Source organism: Oryza brachyantha, chromosome 8 (genome assembly GCF_000231095.2).
Source record: "Oryza brachyantha chromosome 8, ObraRS2, whole genome shotgun sequence".
NCBI classification, from domain to species: Eukaryota; Viridiplantae; Streptophyta; class Magnoliopsida; order Poales; family Poaceae; genus Oryza; species Oryza brachyantha.
The window spans coordinates 16,199,990-16,218,397 of record NC_023170.2 but is presented as its reverse complement, the minus strand read 5'-3'; the positions used below and the strand labels follow the sequence as shown (position 1 = coordinate 16,218,397).

Genomic DNA, 18,408 nt, shown 5'->3' with positions numbered 1-18,408 from the left:
CGTCCATCCGTCTTGAAATAAGTTCGTTTTTCAGTTTTTAGATGTAATATTTTGACTTTTTATTTTATTTAAAATTTTTTAGTAATTAATATTTTTATTGTTAACTAGATGATAAAATATGAATAGTAGTTTATGCATGACTAATTTTTTTAAGTTTTTATAGAAAATTTTTAAATAAGATGAATGATTAAACGTTTAACATGAAAAAACAAAAAATGACGTTATCATGATACGGAGGTAGTATATAAGAAGCATACAACCACATTGATGACCCCACCATTGATGCTGTGGCAGCAGGAATTTAGTGGCAGCCATTTGCTGTGCTCATGGACTTTGGCTGATCTGATGCTGATGCAGAACATTCGGACTTCACTTGCAAGGGGGGCCCACCAGTTTAGATTATTCACAAACTGAGAAACTGACTTTCTGGGGTCCACACAGCACTGCACTGTCGGTTCATAAGTTCATAGATCGATCTGCAGAGTTAATGGTGATAAGTGACTCGATTCACTGTAATTTATAGGCTTCTTAACTGTTTTCTGTTTAGCTAAGCAGAGTTTCAGTAAAAATCTTTGGAAAGGTTTCTGCGTGGCAAGAGGCAAAAGTCTTTCTACACATACGCCGTGTTCTGAAAGGAAGACAGACACATCACCTGTTCTAAAGTTGCATGATGATGCACCATGATTTCTCTGCAGAGTTACATGCGTGCTTGCACGAGCAGGTTATTATCCTTGTAGAAGCAAAGTTCTCAAAGATAAGGGAGAGTACAAAACCTACCTAAAAATTCAGAAAAAAGCTATGCAGATTTGAGCAGAGCACACTTCAGGCTGCAGGCTGCAATCAACACAGTGCAATGCCTTTCATCAAGTGTGAGATGTGAACTGAGTAGTTGAGCCAGCCATCTGCTTCACTCTCATCTGCCCCCAGCGTTTGCATCTTTCAGAACAAAGCCTGTAGGTTGTAGCTTGAGACACAGCTTGGAACTGTGTCCAGAATTTGGTTTAACCAAGTGAATTTCCAATTAACCTTTGTTCTCTATGCTGCATAAAACCCCCATGATGAACACAGGCTCAAGAAATGGAGATCTGACAGCAACATCTTTTCTAGGTACCACTTTAGTATAAGCATTTCAACCTCAAGGCATTTACATATATTAAGGTAGCCAAATGCTTTCAGCTCATAGAACAGCTAAGCTACCAAGTACTAGCAGATGATGCCACACATGGCATGCTACATCTTTGCAGTGCCTCAGGGCTCAATCACTGGGTCAGCAGGGGAACAGAATGGGGGATCCATCACGCCGCAGCTTGTTGTCGGAGAGATCCAGCTTGCTCATCTTCTCCTCGCACCACAGAAGCTGCTCCTTGCTGAGCTTTGCCATTCTCAGGACCCTTGACACGACCTTGATGTCGATTAAGGCGAAGAGCAGCTGAACTTCCTCCATTGTTGATGGCCAGGTCTTGCTCTTCAATCCTTTTTTCTTCTTGAACAGCTCTTTCACTTTCACTTCTTTCTGCAGGTTTGGAGACAGCAAAGAGTGGCATAAACACAAACTATAGATTACACAGATCTGAGTCTCTGAGAGAGGGCGTGAATGATTGATTCGGCTACCTGGGGCTCAAATTGCTAAGAATATATGTTGCATTAGCAAGAAAACATTTATTTCTCAACATGCCACGTTTGGTAACGTATGATGTAAATATATCCTGAAGGCATGCAAACACAGCCACCATGTAAAAAGCTAAAAATTCCATAGCCATGCACATAACTTTCAGAGTTTTTGTTTCACATGAGGTGAACATCACATTTATGTGAGAAAAATTTTACTACAAGCACATTGCAGAAAGAGATGATAAAACAAGCCAATAGAAGCTAGCAACAATAAACAAAAACCTACCCAGTTAAACACTAATGAAACCTAATCAAGGAGCTAGATTTTTTTTTGGGTCATTCTGCCACACACAAGAATAAGATATTACCTTATCAAGAGAGGATTGAACTTGCTGAATCGAGCTTCCAGTATGACTATGAACACTCATGAGGGCACTATTCTTTTTCTTGTCCTTTTTCAGGAAAAGGCGGAAAGTTAGGATAGACTCCTCTAATAATTTGATGAGGTCAGCTGCAAAAATTGATGGTTCCAATAGATCTTCAGCATTATATTTCCCATCTGCAACTGTATAGAGAATATAAAGATGAAAAGAAATATATTAATTAGAAACAAGTATGGCATTAATTAACATAGTCATGTAAAAAATGTGTTTAGAGAACCCAGTTCTCAAATGAAAGCAAAACATTTCTGCAATAAAAGCAAAAGGGAAGCCATGACTCGACAGTAGAGATATAACTACGTTTGTTGCATTCAGAACTTACTGCCTTGCTGGTAGACCAGACTAAAATCTGATGCAAGGATTTTTTTTGTTTAGGGATTTTATGTACTAAGCATCACATCAAACAAGATTTGGTTCAATGAACCAATTATGTGTCTAGGTAATACAATTTATTACTGTACCAAGTCCTGCCGCCAGTCTAGACTGACAAAAATCTTTACAAAATCCTACGGAATAAATGAGGAAGTTTATGGGCATGGCCTTCTGACACATCTTAAATTTGCAAAGAATGCTCTTAAAGTTTGTGTACACCATTTCAGTCACAGGTTGAACACATGTTACAGAAATCAACAGTTCGAAACATGTGGCTCTTAATTCTTAAATAAATATAGAGGTGTTGCCATATTCACATAATTACTCAATGATGTTATAAATCTAGATGTTGTTAATATTTTCCTTAGCTGCAGAGAAATGTGAAACAGAGTTAAAAGTAAAAATGATCCAATTATAGTGCACAATGATAGTGCCATAATGTACAGCAGATCAGATTGGCTTGTAGCATCTGCAATGTCTAGGCTATTCAATGCTAAAGCCAAAGTGAATCACACTTTTAGAAGTTAAAATAACCTACATACAGGGCAGTATCCACATGTCATTTAATAGGACAAATATGTTGATGTGGATAAACATGATAAAAGATCCATATGATAACCTTTTCTCCCACAACATGATGGCCCTTAAACATTTCTACCATAATTAAGACAGTAGATATGACACCCATATTAAATCATTACCAATTACCACACTTCTGGGAGACATTGTCATTTAAATTGAAAATTATTAATCGGTAACTGAAATTTTTAGATCCCAAACATAAGTGTCATTTGAAACAGAAACTATCATCTGACACAGCAGCTGTCACTAAGACATTTGTTGTACAAAAAAAAAGGGACAGTATAAAAGTTTTAGATACCACTTTCTCCATATTTAAATGTATGATGCTTTGACTTTTTGGATATGAAGTTTGATCATTCGTCTTAAAGTAACATTCATTTTGTTATGATTTTTCTATCTCTAAAAGTACTTTAAGAAAATATATAGTTTTTAAATATTTGCACTATTTTAAAATAAGACGAATGGTCAAACATAGAGTATAAAAGTCAAAACATCATACATTAAAATATGAAGGTAGGTAGTACTTATCTTGAGTTGAATATGTAAGGTTGAAAGCTCTGAACAGTATCTAGTCTCATCCTATAATTACAACTATCCAACATTGTTGTCAAAACATTTGATTATTCAATGAATCTTAGTACCATGGCTTATCACCATGGACCTACCCAAGAGCAACACAGGACCAATGGATTGTGAAAGGTATACTAAACAATGTAATTAGTTGGATAAACAAATAGAATACTTTGACCTGATGAAAGATGTACAAGGAACAATAAAGGTCAATCTATCAAACATATGCCAACCAAATCACCAAAAGAGAAAGAAATGCATGCATATGCATCAGTACTTTGTGTTGAACAGGAGCCTTCCACAGGTAGGAAAAAGATGCATTAATATGTCAGAAGGCTCCATCAAACTGCGCAATATCTTCAATGCACTTAGGTCCTAGCTATAATTTGTACACATAGAACAGCATAGCAGGTTCCTGGACATCTTACCAATGGTAAATCATGGTGGCATAGGCCTTGTTTGGCACTGTACAAATCCCAGCCCATCCCCAGGGATGGACCAGGAATTTAAACTAAGATTTGGTCTATGCCAAACAAGGCATTAGTGTGTACTGCCAATGTATCTTTTTTTTTTCTTTTTTGCAAGAGTACTAGCAATGTTCTATAGTTGCTAGAGCTTTTCACAACATGTGTCAGAACAGTACGTACAACTTGCTGGCTTTGTCACTAGGCAGTTAATCAGAAGTTCAGTTCAAGATGACATAAAATTACAACCAAGCAAATGTAATGGTTGTAACTTAAAAGAAGCTAGCATGCAGACAAATTATTTGTTTAAAAGAAACGCCATCCAACAAGATTCAATGAATTATTATGCCCTACAGAAACCCAATCCAACAAAAAAATGTGAATAAGCTGCCGGGAGGATTACGACTGGATTGTACTTCCCATGGAAAGGTATTGAATTGTCAAATGATGGGTAGTATTTTTTTAAGGAATGCAAACCTAGGAATCATACCTTGAAAAGTGGGGACCTGAAGCAACTTCGACAAGGAACTCCGAGACCGTGCATATATCTCAACCCGGGAACCTTGCTCAAATGGTTCATTCTCAACAAATCTCTGCAATAGAACCTGAAACTGCTGGAATGCTTGAGCAGCACAGCTGTAGGTGGTGGGGTTATCAGGTTGAGCTGCGAGTATCAGACTCAGGTGCACATACATACAATGAAGAGCCTCCCAACTTAAAGAAACATGTCCAACATATGCTGTCTCAAGTGTTTGGTAAGGATCATCCTCGCCGTGCTGTTGCTGAAGATGTTCACAGTCCTCCTGAAGGTCATCCCTCCTTTTGAAAGAGAGGCTGCGCAGAGTTGATGCCAATTTGGATGCTGATCTAGGTGACCTTTTTGAGATGCTGAAAGAACCTAGGAAGTTTTTTCATCAATCAGTAAAAATGATAAGTTGTTGACACTCTATAGAGTAGCACAGCAAAAGAAACCATTTCACCATGTAAGCAAAGCAAATGTGCATGCAAGTGTGATGGTGTGACCGAAACCACTTAATTATGTAAGCACATGTGCATGCATAATTGTGACGGTGTGACCTTGCTACATAGGCACTGACCTATAAAGTGATGGAACCCTCAAGTCTGACAAATAAATAATAGGCACTGATGTATGCATAAAGGGAATATCACTAAAATTGCTGAAATCGGTTAACAGAATAGAACTGCAGAAGATGACAATTAATATCATATAAATGATACAATCAATAAGAATCTCCATTCAGATTATATGACTTCATATGGTTGCTTTGTACTCATCGCGCACAGAAGGAATTCTAAAATGTATGATATTCAATAGCCATGTAGATGTATAGAATTTATCATAGATATGTACTAAAAATCGATGTTACGTGCAATTGCATGAATTTAGCCCAACAAACATGGTAATATCAGAAAAGTTACATAAGACTATGCTGATAGAAAGAAATAAGTAATACTACACATTAGGTTTCGCATTCAACTCAGACATGCAAAAAAATATAAACAACCATACAAGAAAGACTGCATGTGTAGCTAAATATTTCACCTGGATCCTTGAGGAGCTGTGTGATCATCTTATCAAACACTGCCATCCTCTCACAGTACTTTTCATAGAGCGAATCAAACCCGCACAGCGGGAACCCATCGCCGACATCCGACTGCATCCACTCCCTGGAGCTACTCCCTTCCTCCTCCTCTTCCCCATCCTCCTCCACCTCAGCACATTCCTCCTCAGGGATGAGCACCATGAAGCTGTTCTTCCTCAACTCCTTGAGCCTGCGCTTCACCTCATTGGTTATGAAATCATCGTCATCGTCCTCCTCATCCTCACCTTCCACGCCCACATTGCCTGCGTCGGCGTCCACACCCGCGGCCGCAGCCGGCGCAGGATTGTCCTCCAAGTTCTTACCTTTCTGCTCATCAGAGGCCACATTCCCGCCGTTCGCGCCGTCGTCCGATTCAACGATCTCTCCTCCTCCTCCCCCGGCGTTCTTCCGGCTCTTCCCCAGCTTCTTGATCTTGAAGAAATCCATCGGCACAGCCCCAGAAGCCTCTAAATCCTAGCAAAGCGGATTCGATCGATGGTAAAGGAGGCCTCTTTCCCCTTTCCTTAATCCAAAACACTTTCGGCTTCCCTGCAGGCAGTACAAGAATCAAATCACCGAGTTGAACCTGAGCAAAGAGAAGATACCGAAACAACAAGCTCACGAATCGGGCGCAAAGCAACCCGGCAAAGCTGGCACCGACCTCAAGAACCTGATCCGCCCGCCGCGGAATCCCCTCGAGCAAAGCAGCAGGATATATGGTGCGCGCTCGACTCAACAGCCTCCAAGATCCACGAGAGGACACTGGCCACAGTCCCCCACAGAGCACCGACGAATCACCGACAGAGACGAGCAATCGCGTCGGGGCGGCTCACGCGTGCGGCAGCGAGCTCCATGGCGGGGTGGGGGCAATCGAGGCGGAGGAGGGGGGGGATCGATCGATGGAGAGGAGGGATGGGGAGCGTGTGCGTGCTTGGGTTTAAGCGAGCGTTACAGCAGCATTGCTGCTACAGCTACAGTGACAGTGGGTGGTTTGGGTCACGAGGTTTAGGGAGGGGAGGGAGTCGGCGCGCCACGCCAAACTTAAAACATGTTTTAGCCGCGGGTTTAAGAGCGTATCCAACTAATATCAAAAAATTCTATTTTTAATAGTTTACTTATGTCTAGAATCAATCGTTTCATATCCTAAATTAGGACAGGCATATGTGTTCTCAGTACAATCTATTTTGTTTTAGGCTTCTCTTGAAAGAGTGTGATTTTATGTATAATAATACATAATTTAGAGTAGCAAAGTATTAGGCTATTAGCATGAGAATTCTCATAAAGATGCTGTAAGAGGAACATATTCCGTTACGCGCCTCTGTATCTATCTCGTGCACAAAAGTTAATTGCTAACTCCATCTTAAATTTATTTGTTTCACGGTATAATAACCGTATTTTTATATGGATTCTTATATTCATACACTTATGTTTTTCTTATATTTATGCTTACAAATTAAATTTGGGATTTTTTATTCTAATTTATTTTTGAGACTTTGTTTTCGTATCGCTAAGAATCTGTATATAAAATTTTCTCATAAATTATCTTTGTTGGCAAATTTATTGTTTGTCGTTTTTCCAAAAAAATCAAAATAAACTCCTCGATCATTCTAATGATTACGGAGCCAGTACATGCATAAAACTAAAACAGGAATGTAATCAATTTTAAATTTTAAATTTATTCCCTGAAGTGACTAAAAGAAATATCTCCTCAGTATAAATTAAATACTCTAAAAAACTTATATTTTGGGAGGGATAGTAATAAATATTACTGAAATTTTAAATTTTCGATGTATACATTGGGCAATATTATAACCACATAAGACATATTATCTACAAATTCATTATACACTCTCTCGTTTAAACCTTCGTCAGTGCTGATGACGGTGATTTTCCTAATCCGTGGTTAGAAAAAGTAAAACGGGGTTACTCACGTGGTCAAAGCGGGTGGTGGTGTGTGGGGCGCGTGGGAAATCGTGCGGGGAGCGTACGACCCATGTCGGTCAGAGCGTGGGGCCCACCACCTTGTCCTCGCCTGGGAGACCGGGAGAGAGTAGAATAGTCTTGGGGTTGTGGGCTCTAGCGTGGCCCAAGAGTTGGCTGATCCGGGCGGCCGGAGTGGATACGGCCCATTTGAGGCCCATAAGTGGAGACCTCTGCCTTAGAACATTGGAGGCCCGGCAGCGTTATCAATTTTGTCATGCAAGTGCTCGGATGACTAGGGCCGTAGCTATGGGAATGGATCAAGGTCCGTGGGCTCTTTCACAACCCTATTTAATTTTTAAAACCTTTTTAGCTCAAAACTCTATGCAGTTTTATTTTCGACCTGTTTTAAATCAGACACTTAAATTTTATTGGTAAAATGGTTGGGCCTATTACCACCTCTAGCCGTAACTGTGTTATGAACGGCCCGTCGCATATCTTGGGCCATCTGGATAGAGATGGGCACCGATCGACCTACAAATAATGGTGGTATGACCTTTGGCTAAGCAATTAACATGTTCAACCTCTCATGTCCATCGTGGCCATAAAAAAAACATCTCGATTTTATAATTATCAGTTTGCAAGAGAGCGAGTACAATAATTGTTATATATATTGTCTAGGTAGAGAGGAGAGAAGAAAAAATTATTGCAAGAATATAACCGGTGATGGCATGAGCTCTAAAACATTGTGTATGTACGAGTGATATATCATATATTAATATTGTATTATATATTTATATGTAATTAGTTTATAGATAATCTACTAGAATGATTGTAGGTGATTTGTCAATTTTTAAAGTTAGTAGTAGTTAGCTGTACTAGACGATGTAAGCTTGTCAGGAATTTATTCATATGTCTGTTTAGCGGTTAGTTAGAAAACGCAGTCGTTTATAGACTCCCTTTAATTGATAGGATGACATATGAAATTAGGAATATTTCAATGATATAGAACAAATTTAAGAAAGTTTTTGAAACAGAGGATTAAATCATGACCTTCTCTTCAATGTATAACATTTATCTCGTGCATTTTTCTTTCTTCTGGTCACCTTTTCAGAGCACACGTTGAAGCGGCTCTTAGGTGTGGTTTAGTTTGTAAATTTTTTTTTGCAAAAACATCATATCAAAACTTTAAACACACATTTAAAGTATTAAACTTAGTCTAATTATAAAATAAATTTTAGATTCCGCCTGAAAACCGCGAGACGAATCTTTTGAGTCTAATTAATCCGTCATTAACACATGTTGGTTACTGTAGCACTTATGACTAATCACGTTCTAATTAGACTCAAAAGATTCGTCTCATTATTTTCTCCATAACTGTATAATTAGTTTTAATATTTATATATATTTAATGCTTCATTTAGATATCTAAAGATTCGATACGATGTTTTTTTAAAAAAATTTAGGAATTAAACAGCTTCTAATTGTTCACTTTCTCCGCATGAAAAGGCGTGTATGGACTAATGGAAACATATGTCAAATCTGGCAACGAAAGAAGCCGACACAGAACACGGACATGCCACTGTCAAGATAATCTCAAAGTCTAAAAGATGGCAAACACCGAGTGCCACTGCTCAGCAAGTGCTTGATCTTTCTTGCCTTTGAAAAATTGAACTCTCACCTCTCTAACTAACACCAAGGTTTACCTACCGCCTTGAATAGAGTTATTTGACTTATACTTATATTTATAAATCAAAATTTGAATAGAGTTATTTTTGAAAAAAAATTCACCAGAGTTTATTTTTTTTACATTTGCTTTTAAATCACTAAGATTATGTATATAAAATTTTTATTTATAAATACGTCGTTTTATCTTTTAATGAAAAAAACGAACAATCACCCGACCTTTGAGATTGAGTGCTAGATTATCCTATCGATATGTTTTTTTTTTGCCAGATTTCAGTTTTATTGTCTTAATTTTGAATTATCAGAAACCATTTAAACTTTCATTTGGACCCAACATCGAAATCTCAAAATTCTGTGGTTCGGCGAAAACGTAAATTAACCGTGTCTCACAGTTCATTTGAATGCTGCTGCTGCTCGCCAACCAACCCCTACGTGAGACTGTGGTAACTGCTGCAACTACCCTGATCTCACCTTTAATTCTCGTAACCCTACCACGGCCCGATCTCCGTCGGAGGATCAAGATGCCCATTTATGATAAGCCGTCAGTGTCAGTCATTCCACCGCATTTCTTCAGTCATGCTTTCTCATTGTCTTCGATTTTAAATAAGGCATTGTTTAGTTCTTAAAATTTTTTTCTAAAAATATCACATCAAAATTTTGGACACCTAAATAAAACATTAAATATAGATGAACCAAAAACTAATTACACAGTTATGAAAGAAATCTTAAGATGAATCTTTTGAGCCTAATTAGTTCATGATTAGTCATAAGTGCTACAGTAACAAACATGTGCTAATGATGGATTAATTAGGCTCAAAAGATTCGTCTCGCGGTTTCTAGGCTAGCCGTGAAATTCGTTTTTTTATTCGTCTCCGAAAACCCCTTCCGACATCCAGTCAAATATTTGACGTGACACTTTTTCGAAAAATTTTCTCAATCTAAACATCACTTAAGATTCATCAGTTATAAAAAAAAAATCAGCTACTCCTTTCATCCCTATCTAGCTTCCTAAAATCTATAGTATTATTATCTCGGTCATAGAATAAGTATATTTCTATAATTTAAATTTATCCCGTAAAGAATGTATTTACTGAGTATTAATTACCACATCAATAATTTCGTATTTAAATCATGATATATTTTACCACTGTCTACTCTTCACTTCATATAATATTCTTATTTAACGAGAGGTATTTAAATTATTTTTTCTTGTAACTAATTTGTCTCTGCAGTGTTGAAAATGTATTTATACCGATACCGATGGAGTAGCGTAAATGATGTAAAGCAGACTCACGTTCATAGCTAGATCGAATAGCTGAATTATATTTAAGGATACATACAAATAGATTAACTATTATATAAAAAATTGGATTAACATATTTTAAAAACATATAAACATGTTTTTAAAATTATATTGTTTAGAAGTTAAAAATAACATACCGGTGTTAGGTCATTACCCTTGGATTTAATAGAGAGCAAATGTGGACATCGGTACGCACACCAGTAGACTGAGAAATCAAGGAAATGGATCTTTGCATTGCCCTCAAAGGCCGGAGAAACCTTTGCATGATCAAACTCCCTAGTCCAAATAATTCATTAAATTACGTCATTTTTAGGTAATTAATCAAGGCATCCAAAAAAGGCAATAGTTAGGATTAGAGAAGTATAATAATAGACTATAAATTGACTATAAGATGACGTAGAAGAAAGAGATAATGAAAAAGAAGTGGGATTGGCTCTCATGCAAGAGCCAACTATACACTAACTTAAAAAAATATTAAATACAAAGTGAAAGAAAGAGATAAGAGATAAAAATTATAACCAATCTTACTGCAATATAAGCTTATAGCTAAAAAAACCTACCTCAACGCGTCTTCTTCTAGAGCACGTACATTTGTACGAACTCTTAAAATCAATCTTTCTCTTTTTTTTTCTCAAAGAACATTCGTCTTATTTTAATAGTTATTAACCTTTTGTTACATATTTATTATTTATCTTATTACAATTAAATTTATTATTAAATATATTTTAATTACGACTTACATTTTATATCCAATATAATTTTTTTAAAATATAAATAATCAAAAGGGTGAAAAATAATATTATCTTTTATTAAAAATCTGAGGAGTACTGGTAATCTTTTTCGCCGGTCGCTGCGGCCAGCCACCTGTCCCTGCCCGATAGACAGCGACCGCACGGCCGGGGTGGGACCCACGCCACAGTGACCCAACCAGCCACGGGCCCCACGAGGCAGGCCGAGCCCCGCCGCGCCACGTGTGCCCCCCTTCCCGTTCCACGTGCCAGGTCACGTGCTCCCGTGGCTTCGTCTTCCTCGGGGTTAAAAAGAGAAAAACGAAAAAAAAAAGGAAAGAGAGGAAAAATAAAAAATCTGCAGCCGCGCTGCGTCGCCAAGTCCTAACGAGACGCGCGACGCGGCACGAGCCGGGCGCTCTCCGCCACTACTCCTCTCGCCTCGCGGCCGCGGCGGCGCGCGTTGGGGCCGGACCCGGGCGAATTGAGGCGGGGGGCGGGGGTTCGGTGATGGGGAGGATCTCGAGGCTGCTCCTGGTGGCGGCGCTGCTGGCGATCGCCGCGGCGGGAGCGGGGGTAGCAGCGCAGGAGGAGGCGGTGGATGTGGGGGAGGAGATCGTGGTGGGGGTTAAGGAGGATACGGCGGCGGCGGAGGCGGTGGCGCTCAGGGGGGAGCTGCAGCAGCTGAGGGATAAGATCTCCGGTTTAGGTCAGTGCCTTTCTCTCGCATCGGGTTGCGTCGGAGGTGGGGTGGGGGGTGGTTTCCGGGGGATTTGGGTGGGTGTTGGGCTGGTTGGATTAGATTGGTGCTCCTGAGCCAGGGTAATTTGGAGTATCTCGTTTGATTTGATTTGATGGCGCCGTGGTGAAGCGAGGGGTTTAGGGGCCAATTCGTGGTGATGTGGTGGGATTTGGCGAGCTGTGAGTGATCCCTTCCTTTGTTAGTGGTTAAGTGCTTTGTGATCTTCATCAAGTTGATCAAGTGGTTCGTTGTTGTCTGTGGAATTTTCCTGGTTTGTTCTGGTGTTGAACTGCTGATTTCGACAGAGATATGATTCACCTTCGAGTTACTCTGCTTTTTTTTTTAAAAAAAAAGAAGTGCATATATGAAACCGTGTTTACCTGAGCTTTTGAAATTGCGTATTAGTAATTTACAAAAAAGTTACTACTTTTTTTTATATCGATTGGTTCAGCATTGAATGGTTGTACTTTCTCTATCATAACTTTATTAAGCCTATGATGATTTTTCACTGGAAAAAGCTCATGATTTGGATTGTTCTTCACCGGATAAAATCATGATCTGGATTTATTTTCATTGTATAAGATCATTCTTTTGTTGGAATAAAATTGGTTATAAATGGCCTTAAAACTGTTGTACTTCCTAGAGCTAAAGCTACACCTTCAATTCCTTCAATTGGGAGTAATATCTCTTGCTGGCAGTACTGTTTATGAATCAAGCCAAACAATGGCATGAATTTTGCCTATTAGGCTTTTGATTTGACCAAAAGCCATGCTGTAAATAATTATCCTTCCAGCAACCCAAGGAACGGGCCTTATTGTTTTGATTCTACAGAATCAGGTATCACAGAGCGATCCCAGGAACTGAAGGTTAAGGATGATAGCATCGCAAAGCTAGAGAAACTAATCGAGGAGAAGTCACAAAAGATTGCTTCTCTGCAGGGCGAGATTACTTCCCTCCAGGTATGCAATGCTATATGCTGAAGGGAACTGCCCCGTAAACATTACTTTATGGTCTTAAAAAATTATTGCATCACTATCTGATCCATTTACAGGCAAAGGGGTCTGTGGCTGCTGAGGAGCAGGTTGGCAAGGCCAACGCCCGGGCTATTGAGCTTGAAAAGCAGGTGCAAAACACGAATCTTCATGAGCAATTAAAATTTACGAATTATAAGTTTCTGGTTTCTAATCTATTTTTTTTCAATAGATTGACAAGCTCAAGAAGGATATTGAAGCACAGAGTGTCGAGAAAACAACTTTGGAGAATAGGGCTAATGATGCAGAGAAGAAGGTGCAAGAGCTGACTGCAAAGGTTGATGCAGTGAGTACATACCTGGCCTACTTTTCTGTTTTCCAACAACTGGCGAAACATTGTATACCCGAGAAAATAAACAACTAACCTTCCAAAAGAAACTAGACGCATTTCTATAGTAGGTAGTAGGTTACCGATTCTACTTCCAAAGGACTAGTTAATTTCTCTCCTTTTTGTTCATGAAAATGTAATGATGCACTTTGAAATTTATTGTATTGTTATAATTCTTCGTAGGTGTTTTAAAGGGAAAGTCTTGTGATTGATATGATCCTACACACAAAATCTAAAGTATATGGACTTATTTTTCTCTCTTTTTTCTTGCCCTACCTAGCTTCAAAAGACAAATGACAAGCAAAAGCGCAAGCTTCAAAACACAGAACGTGCCCTGAAAGTTGCTGAGGTATGTTTGATGACTATTGATGCACTCAACTCTGATGATTCCGTGATGAATTTGTTTCTGTATTTGTTCTTTCCATACTTGTAGGAGGAATTAATGCGGGTGCATTTGGAAGCAACAACTAAGTCAAAACAGCTGACAGAGGTAAAGAAATAGTACCTTGATTATTATATATAGTAGAGATGCTAGTAAATTTGTTCAGTCATCTAAAGTCTAAATTTGATGCAAATCAGTGTCAATAATATGAAGACATGATCCTACAGTATAGTTACAATCCTATTGAGCAAAACTTACAAGTTACATGATCAGCTGGTGGAGTTGATCATGTAGCCAAATGCACAGTCATTTCTTTGTTTCTGGTACTTATTATTCCATCCGTTTCACAATGTAAGACTTTCTAGCCTTGTCTAAATTCATATGGATGCTAATGAATTTAGACATATATATAAATTATATACATTTATCAATTGATGAATTTAGGCAAGGCTAGAAAGTCTTACAATATGAAATGGAGGTAGTACATCTAAGTACAGAATGTGCCTGTTTCTATAATATCCTAAAGTTTGTGCTATGTTGCTTTGATCATTTGATGGAATTCTTTCAGATTATGTATCCCCTTCTTTTTACAGCTTCATGGAGCATGGTTGCCACCTTGGTTAGCTGCACATTCTGCTCGGTATATGGTAAAAACTGAAACACAGAATAATGCTTCTTTGGCATTTTCTGATTATTTACATTCTAGTCTCTCATCACTGTCAGCATCGTGTTGTGTAGGAAGTGATCTCAGGTCATTGGAATGAACATGGAAAACCTGCTATCAACACTTTTCTGCAAAAGGTGCATCTTCATTACACAGTTCTCATTTTTATTTCAAAATGTTTTCATTCAATATCTCCACTATGTTAATGTCCATGTATCATTCTTGATCAGGCATCAGAAAAATCAGCACAGGCAAAGAAATGGGCTGAGCCACACGTGGAGACTGCTAAGATGGTAGCTTACCATACCTACGCATTTATTACCTTTCTTTTTATCTCCAACTAACAATATCATTTTAAATTGTGAAGAAATGGGTTCCAGTGAAGGAAAAATTGGTCGTCCTCAAGAAAAACACAGAACCTTATGTGCAAAAGGTCTCTTCAAAATCAGTGGAGATTTTTGAGGCATCGAGGGATGCGGTCACACCTCATGTTGTGAAAGCTAAAGAGCTTGCTGATCCCTACTTCCAGGTACTTATAGCACTGCAGACTTGCTATTTTCATGAATCTAGAATTCCACCTACATCCTCCTTCGATGGCTGCACTTAGTTCATTATGGTATGTATGAACAATTTTTATGGCTATTTAACTTGTTGAAATAGGAAGCCAAGAAGTTCTCCAAACCCTACATTGATCAAGTTGCTGAGGTTACAAAGCCACATGTTGAGAAAGTTAGAACTACTCTTAAGCCGTATACTGCAAAAGCAGTTCATGTCTATGGGACATTTCTTGAGTCAGCAACCACATACCATCGGCAGGTCTGTATATCTTTCCTTTTTACATTAAAATTTTTAAATATTCTAGTACATTCTCATGTCAATATTCCATTCCCATCTCTCTTCTTGATGACCAGAGACTTTTATGTTAGTCACAGTCACTTCTCCTTTTCCCTTACCCTTTGTTACCTCGCAACCAAACTAAACAAGCACAATTATTTTTATGCTGAATCAAATGAACATGATTTTCACCCGCTTGATGTACCTGCGTCAAATTGTAGCCATGTACAACCATTTCATGCTAAAAAACAAAACACCAATTATCAATTCATAGTGAATAAACCTTGCGTTACATGAGTTTGATGTAATTCTGATATTTTTGCTGCAGTTATATGTGTATAATTGTTCTTTCATATCATTTCAAACTAGATTATGGTATTTAAATCATATGAGTAAATGTCATTTGCTGATGCTTACTCAATTGTTCTTATACTATATCTACTTCAGATGCTAGAACAATCTCAACATTTGTTCTTTTTCTAGGCTCAAGCAACCATATTGGACTACCTGCACCAACATGAGATAACAAAATCACTTGCGACAAAGGAGTTGGTTTGGTTCCTGGTAAGCACCCCTGGAAAAATTTACTCAGCTGCAGATTAATGCCCATATAACAAAACCATTTTCTCTACAGGCTTCTGCTTTGTTGGCTGTTCCTGTGTATGTCATATACAGACTTCTAATGGAAGCATTCTGGTCAGTATTTAAAATCAATTCAATTCGTTACTTCTCTGACTTCACGATGACTGATGTTGTGTATGTCACTTCTTTGAAAAACCTTCTGTTCAAGCAGCACTAAGAAGCCTAAGAGACCTCCTCATGGCGGTAACCATGGCCATAGGAGACACAAGCGCCGGCATGCTGATAAATAGACACTTGTGGGGTACCATGGGGGTTCAACCGTTATTTAGGGTTGCAGGTATGCATTTTCTTTTTTTTTTCTTTTTCTTTAACACAGAGCGTTCACACTCTCTTGCTGAGATTGGCAGCCTTTATGTTTTAACCAAACAATTCATGCTAAATTAGCAATGGTGCAGATCTTGGGAGCAGAATTAGCAATGGTGGAAGGATATATTTGGGTCATGGGCAACCCTTGCTGCGGAAAGTGCTGTATACCACCATAGTTTTCCTCTCTTTTGCTTTTCTTATTTTCCCCCATTGTATCTTTGTGTATGAACTTGTGTTGCAGCGGCCTTTTGTATCTGCATTTTGCCGAGGTTTACCGGTAAACCTCGCGTTTAGGCGTTTGTTTTTATTGGTTATTGTTTCCTGTAACTTTGTTAATGCGTGCCTGATATTTATTTGGTTTTTGTTTGGATGGACCTATACTAATACAGTTTCTGTCCAGCAACCTATTGTGCATTTCACGTAACAGTAAGATAAACTATGCATGCATGCACCAGTAGAATGATTAATAAAACTGACCAGCACAAGCTCGACATATCCAACATGGCTAAAGAAGGTAAATAGTTAATTGGGGGCTTGTTTGCTTTGGAGCCAATTTTTGCCATGCCAAAATCTTGGCGACCTCAACAGTATTATATGGTTGTTTGGTTTGCTGTCAATTTTTGTTCACACTAGCTCAAATTCTATGCTATCAAATTAAATTTGGCTTCAAACGAACCAGATAAACAATATGGGGGATGAGGAAGTATATAGTACTTTGAACTATTTCTCCTCCTCGTCATTTCATTTTTTTTATGTTTATAAGATAACATATAAAGTTTTAATATCAAATCAAAAGATGTTTTTTGAGATTTTCTTATCATAGTTTAATTTTTAGCATTTGTTTTAGGATAACTAAAAATATGTATATAAAGTTTTATATACAAATTATTTATGATTTATAAATATGTCATTTGATTTTTTTTCCCTCGTGAGAAATCCAAACAATGGCCTTGTTCGTCCCACGCGAGCACCACCTAGTTGCTTGCGTTGCAACGTGTAGGTTATGAGTCCGCCAATGTGTTCCACTGCATGAGATGTTAGTTACGATCTATTCAATTCGAGGCTTTTTAACTTTTTTGTCATTCTTTACGAGAAGATCTTTACAAGAAGAGTTCGATTCCTTGTGAGAGTAGAGTGATAAATTTAGTGCCACTGGTATATAAGAGCAGCAAAAAGTAATTTTTTCCTCCCAAATTAGTTGATAATGCTGGCTAAGAATCTTTACGACACATTATGATACCCGTTTGCTTAAGAATTTTTTAAATAATAGGTACACACAAACCCGATCTTAATATCTTTTAACCGTACATTTAATTTGTGGATGAGGTGGGATCATAGATCATACGATGGGTTGGTTTTATTTTTTTATTGAATGATCAAATTAAACCCCTATTTTTTTATTTGGATTAAGGAATACGATGAGATGGAGTGATCTTGTCACACGTTTGGAAGGATGGACGGAGGTGAATTCCTTAAATACTTACATTTCCTTTATGTTAGTGATGTTACCTTTCATAATGATAATTTTAAATAAAACAATATCTTTGGTTCATATTTAACAAATTAACTCAATATAACTATATAAATATTAATACAAGTAATATTTAAAATTACATGTATAAAATTTTACCAATAATAATCAATAATTAATAAATTTGGCTCAAAATCATTAACAAATAATAATTGAAATTATGTACGACATTTGCTTTGACGGGAGCAAGCCTCACCGTCCTCATCCCCTCACACGTATGTCGTGCAGAAGTGGGACGACACGGTCCGCCTCTTTTTTTGCGGACCTTCACAACCTTGATCTAAGAGCATATTATATCGTTCAATTCGTCCCATTTCATCTCATTTACGAACCAAACATATCTAAAATTATATCGACTCTATACTCTTAAACGTTGCAACCAAACACGCCTCAGAGGTTCGGCTTCACACCACCAGGGTACTGCCCACGTCCGGCCCACAAAAGATTTCGGCCCAAGTGTCGGTGCCACGGCCTACACTTCCCACTTCCGGCCCACGAAAAATTCCGGCCCAAGTCTCCGCGGCACGAGGAGCCGTCGCCTCCGTCTGGGCTTGGATCCAACGGCGCCGGCTCGCTCCCCGCAAAACGCAGCCGGCTCGCCCCCTTCCTTCTCCTTCTCCTCCTCCCCCTTCGCGGCGGCGCCGCCGGCGGCGAGCGGCTTCCCTGTT

At 38.5% G+C, this 18,408-nt stretch overlaps 2 protein-coding genes across 3 annotated transcripts; one reads left to right on the top strand and one right to left on the bottom strand.

Annotated features, from left to right (window-relative positions):
* Positions 1 to 695: 695 nt before the first annotated feature.
* LOC102721010 lies at positions 696 to 6,599 on the bottom strand. The gene is made up of 5 exons (XM_006659546.3): positions 6,305 to 6,599; positions 5,604 to 6,192; positions 4,530 to 4,937; positions 1,980 to 2,176; positions 696 to 1,513 (listed from the first exon to the last, which is right to left on the bottom strand). Exons 2-5 carry the CDS (start codon positions 6,088 to 6,090, stop codon positions 1,268 to 1,270), a joined length of 1,338 nt encoding a protein of 445 aa, XP_006659609.1. The 5' UTR covers positions 6,091 to 6,192; positions 6,305 to 6,599; the 3' UTR covers positions 696 to 1,267.
* A 5,009-nt stretch (positions 6,600 to 11,608) lies between these two features.
* On the top strand, positions 11,609 to 16,684 carry LOC102721297 (spindle pole body component 110). 2 transcript variants are annotated; one of them, XM_015840216.2, is made up of 15 exons: positions 11,609 to 11,989; positions 12,854 to 12,981; positions 13,074 to 13,145; positions 13,226 to 13,339; positions 13,662 to 13,730; positions 13,815 to 13,871; positions 14,357 to 14,410; positions 14,502 to 14,564; positions 14,658 to 14,720; positions 14,795 to 14,956; positions 15,088 to 15,243; positions 15,745 to 15,825; positions 15,896 to 15,957; positions 16,055 to 16,180; positions 16,288 to 16,684. In XM_015840216.2, the coding sequence occupies exons 1-14, from the start codon at positions 11,791 to 11,793 to the stop codon at positions 16,131 to 16,133; spliced, it is 1,359 nt and encodes a 452-aa protein (XP_015695702.1). In that variant the 5' UTR covers positions 11,609 to 11,790; the 3' UTR covers positions 16,134 to 16,180; positions 16,288 to 16,684. The 2 variants fall into 2 exon arrangements, with proteins under 2 accessions (XP_015695702.1, XP_006659610.1); XM_006659547.3 differs by having other exon boundaries at positions 16,299 to 16,681.
* The last annotated feature ends 1,724 nt before the right edge of the window (positions 16,685 to 18,408 follow it).

Bases quoted from the DNA above. Each gene is read 5' to 3' on its own strand.
- LOC102721010 (XM_006659546.3), bottom strand. From the start codon at position 6,090: ATGGATTTCTTCAAGATCAAGAAGCTGGGGAAGAGCCGGAAGAACGCC. The intron at 2,177-4,529 runs GTATGATTCCTA...TTCTCTATACAG, and splicing joins TCAGGTCCCCACTTTTCAAG to TTGCAGATGGGAAATATAAT. The intron at 1,514-1,979 runs GTAATATCTTAT...CCAAACCTGCAG, and splicing joins TTCAATCCTCTCTTGATAAG to AAAGAAGTGAAAGTGAAAGA.
- LOC102721297 (XM_015840216.2), top strand. From the start codon at position 11,791: ATGGGGAGGATCTCGAGGCTGCTCCTGGTGGCGGCGCTGCTGGCGATC. The intron at 13,146-13,225 runs GTGCAAAACACG...TTTTTTCAATAG, and splicing joins CTATTGAGCTTGAAAAGCAG to ATTGACAAGCTCAAGAAGGA. The intron at 14,411-14,501 runs GTAAAAACTGAA...CGTGTTGTGTAG, and splicing joins CACATTCTGCTCGGTATATG to GAAGTGATCTCAGGTCATTG.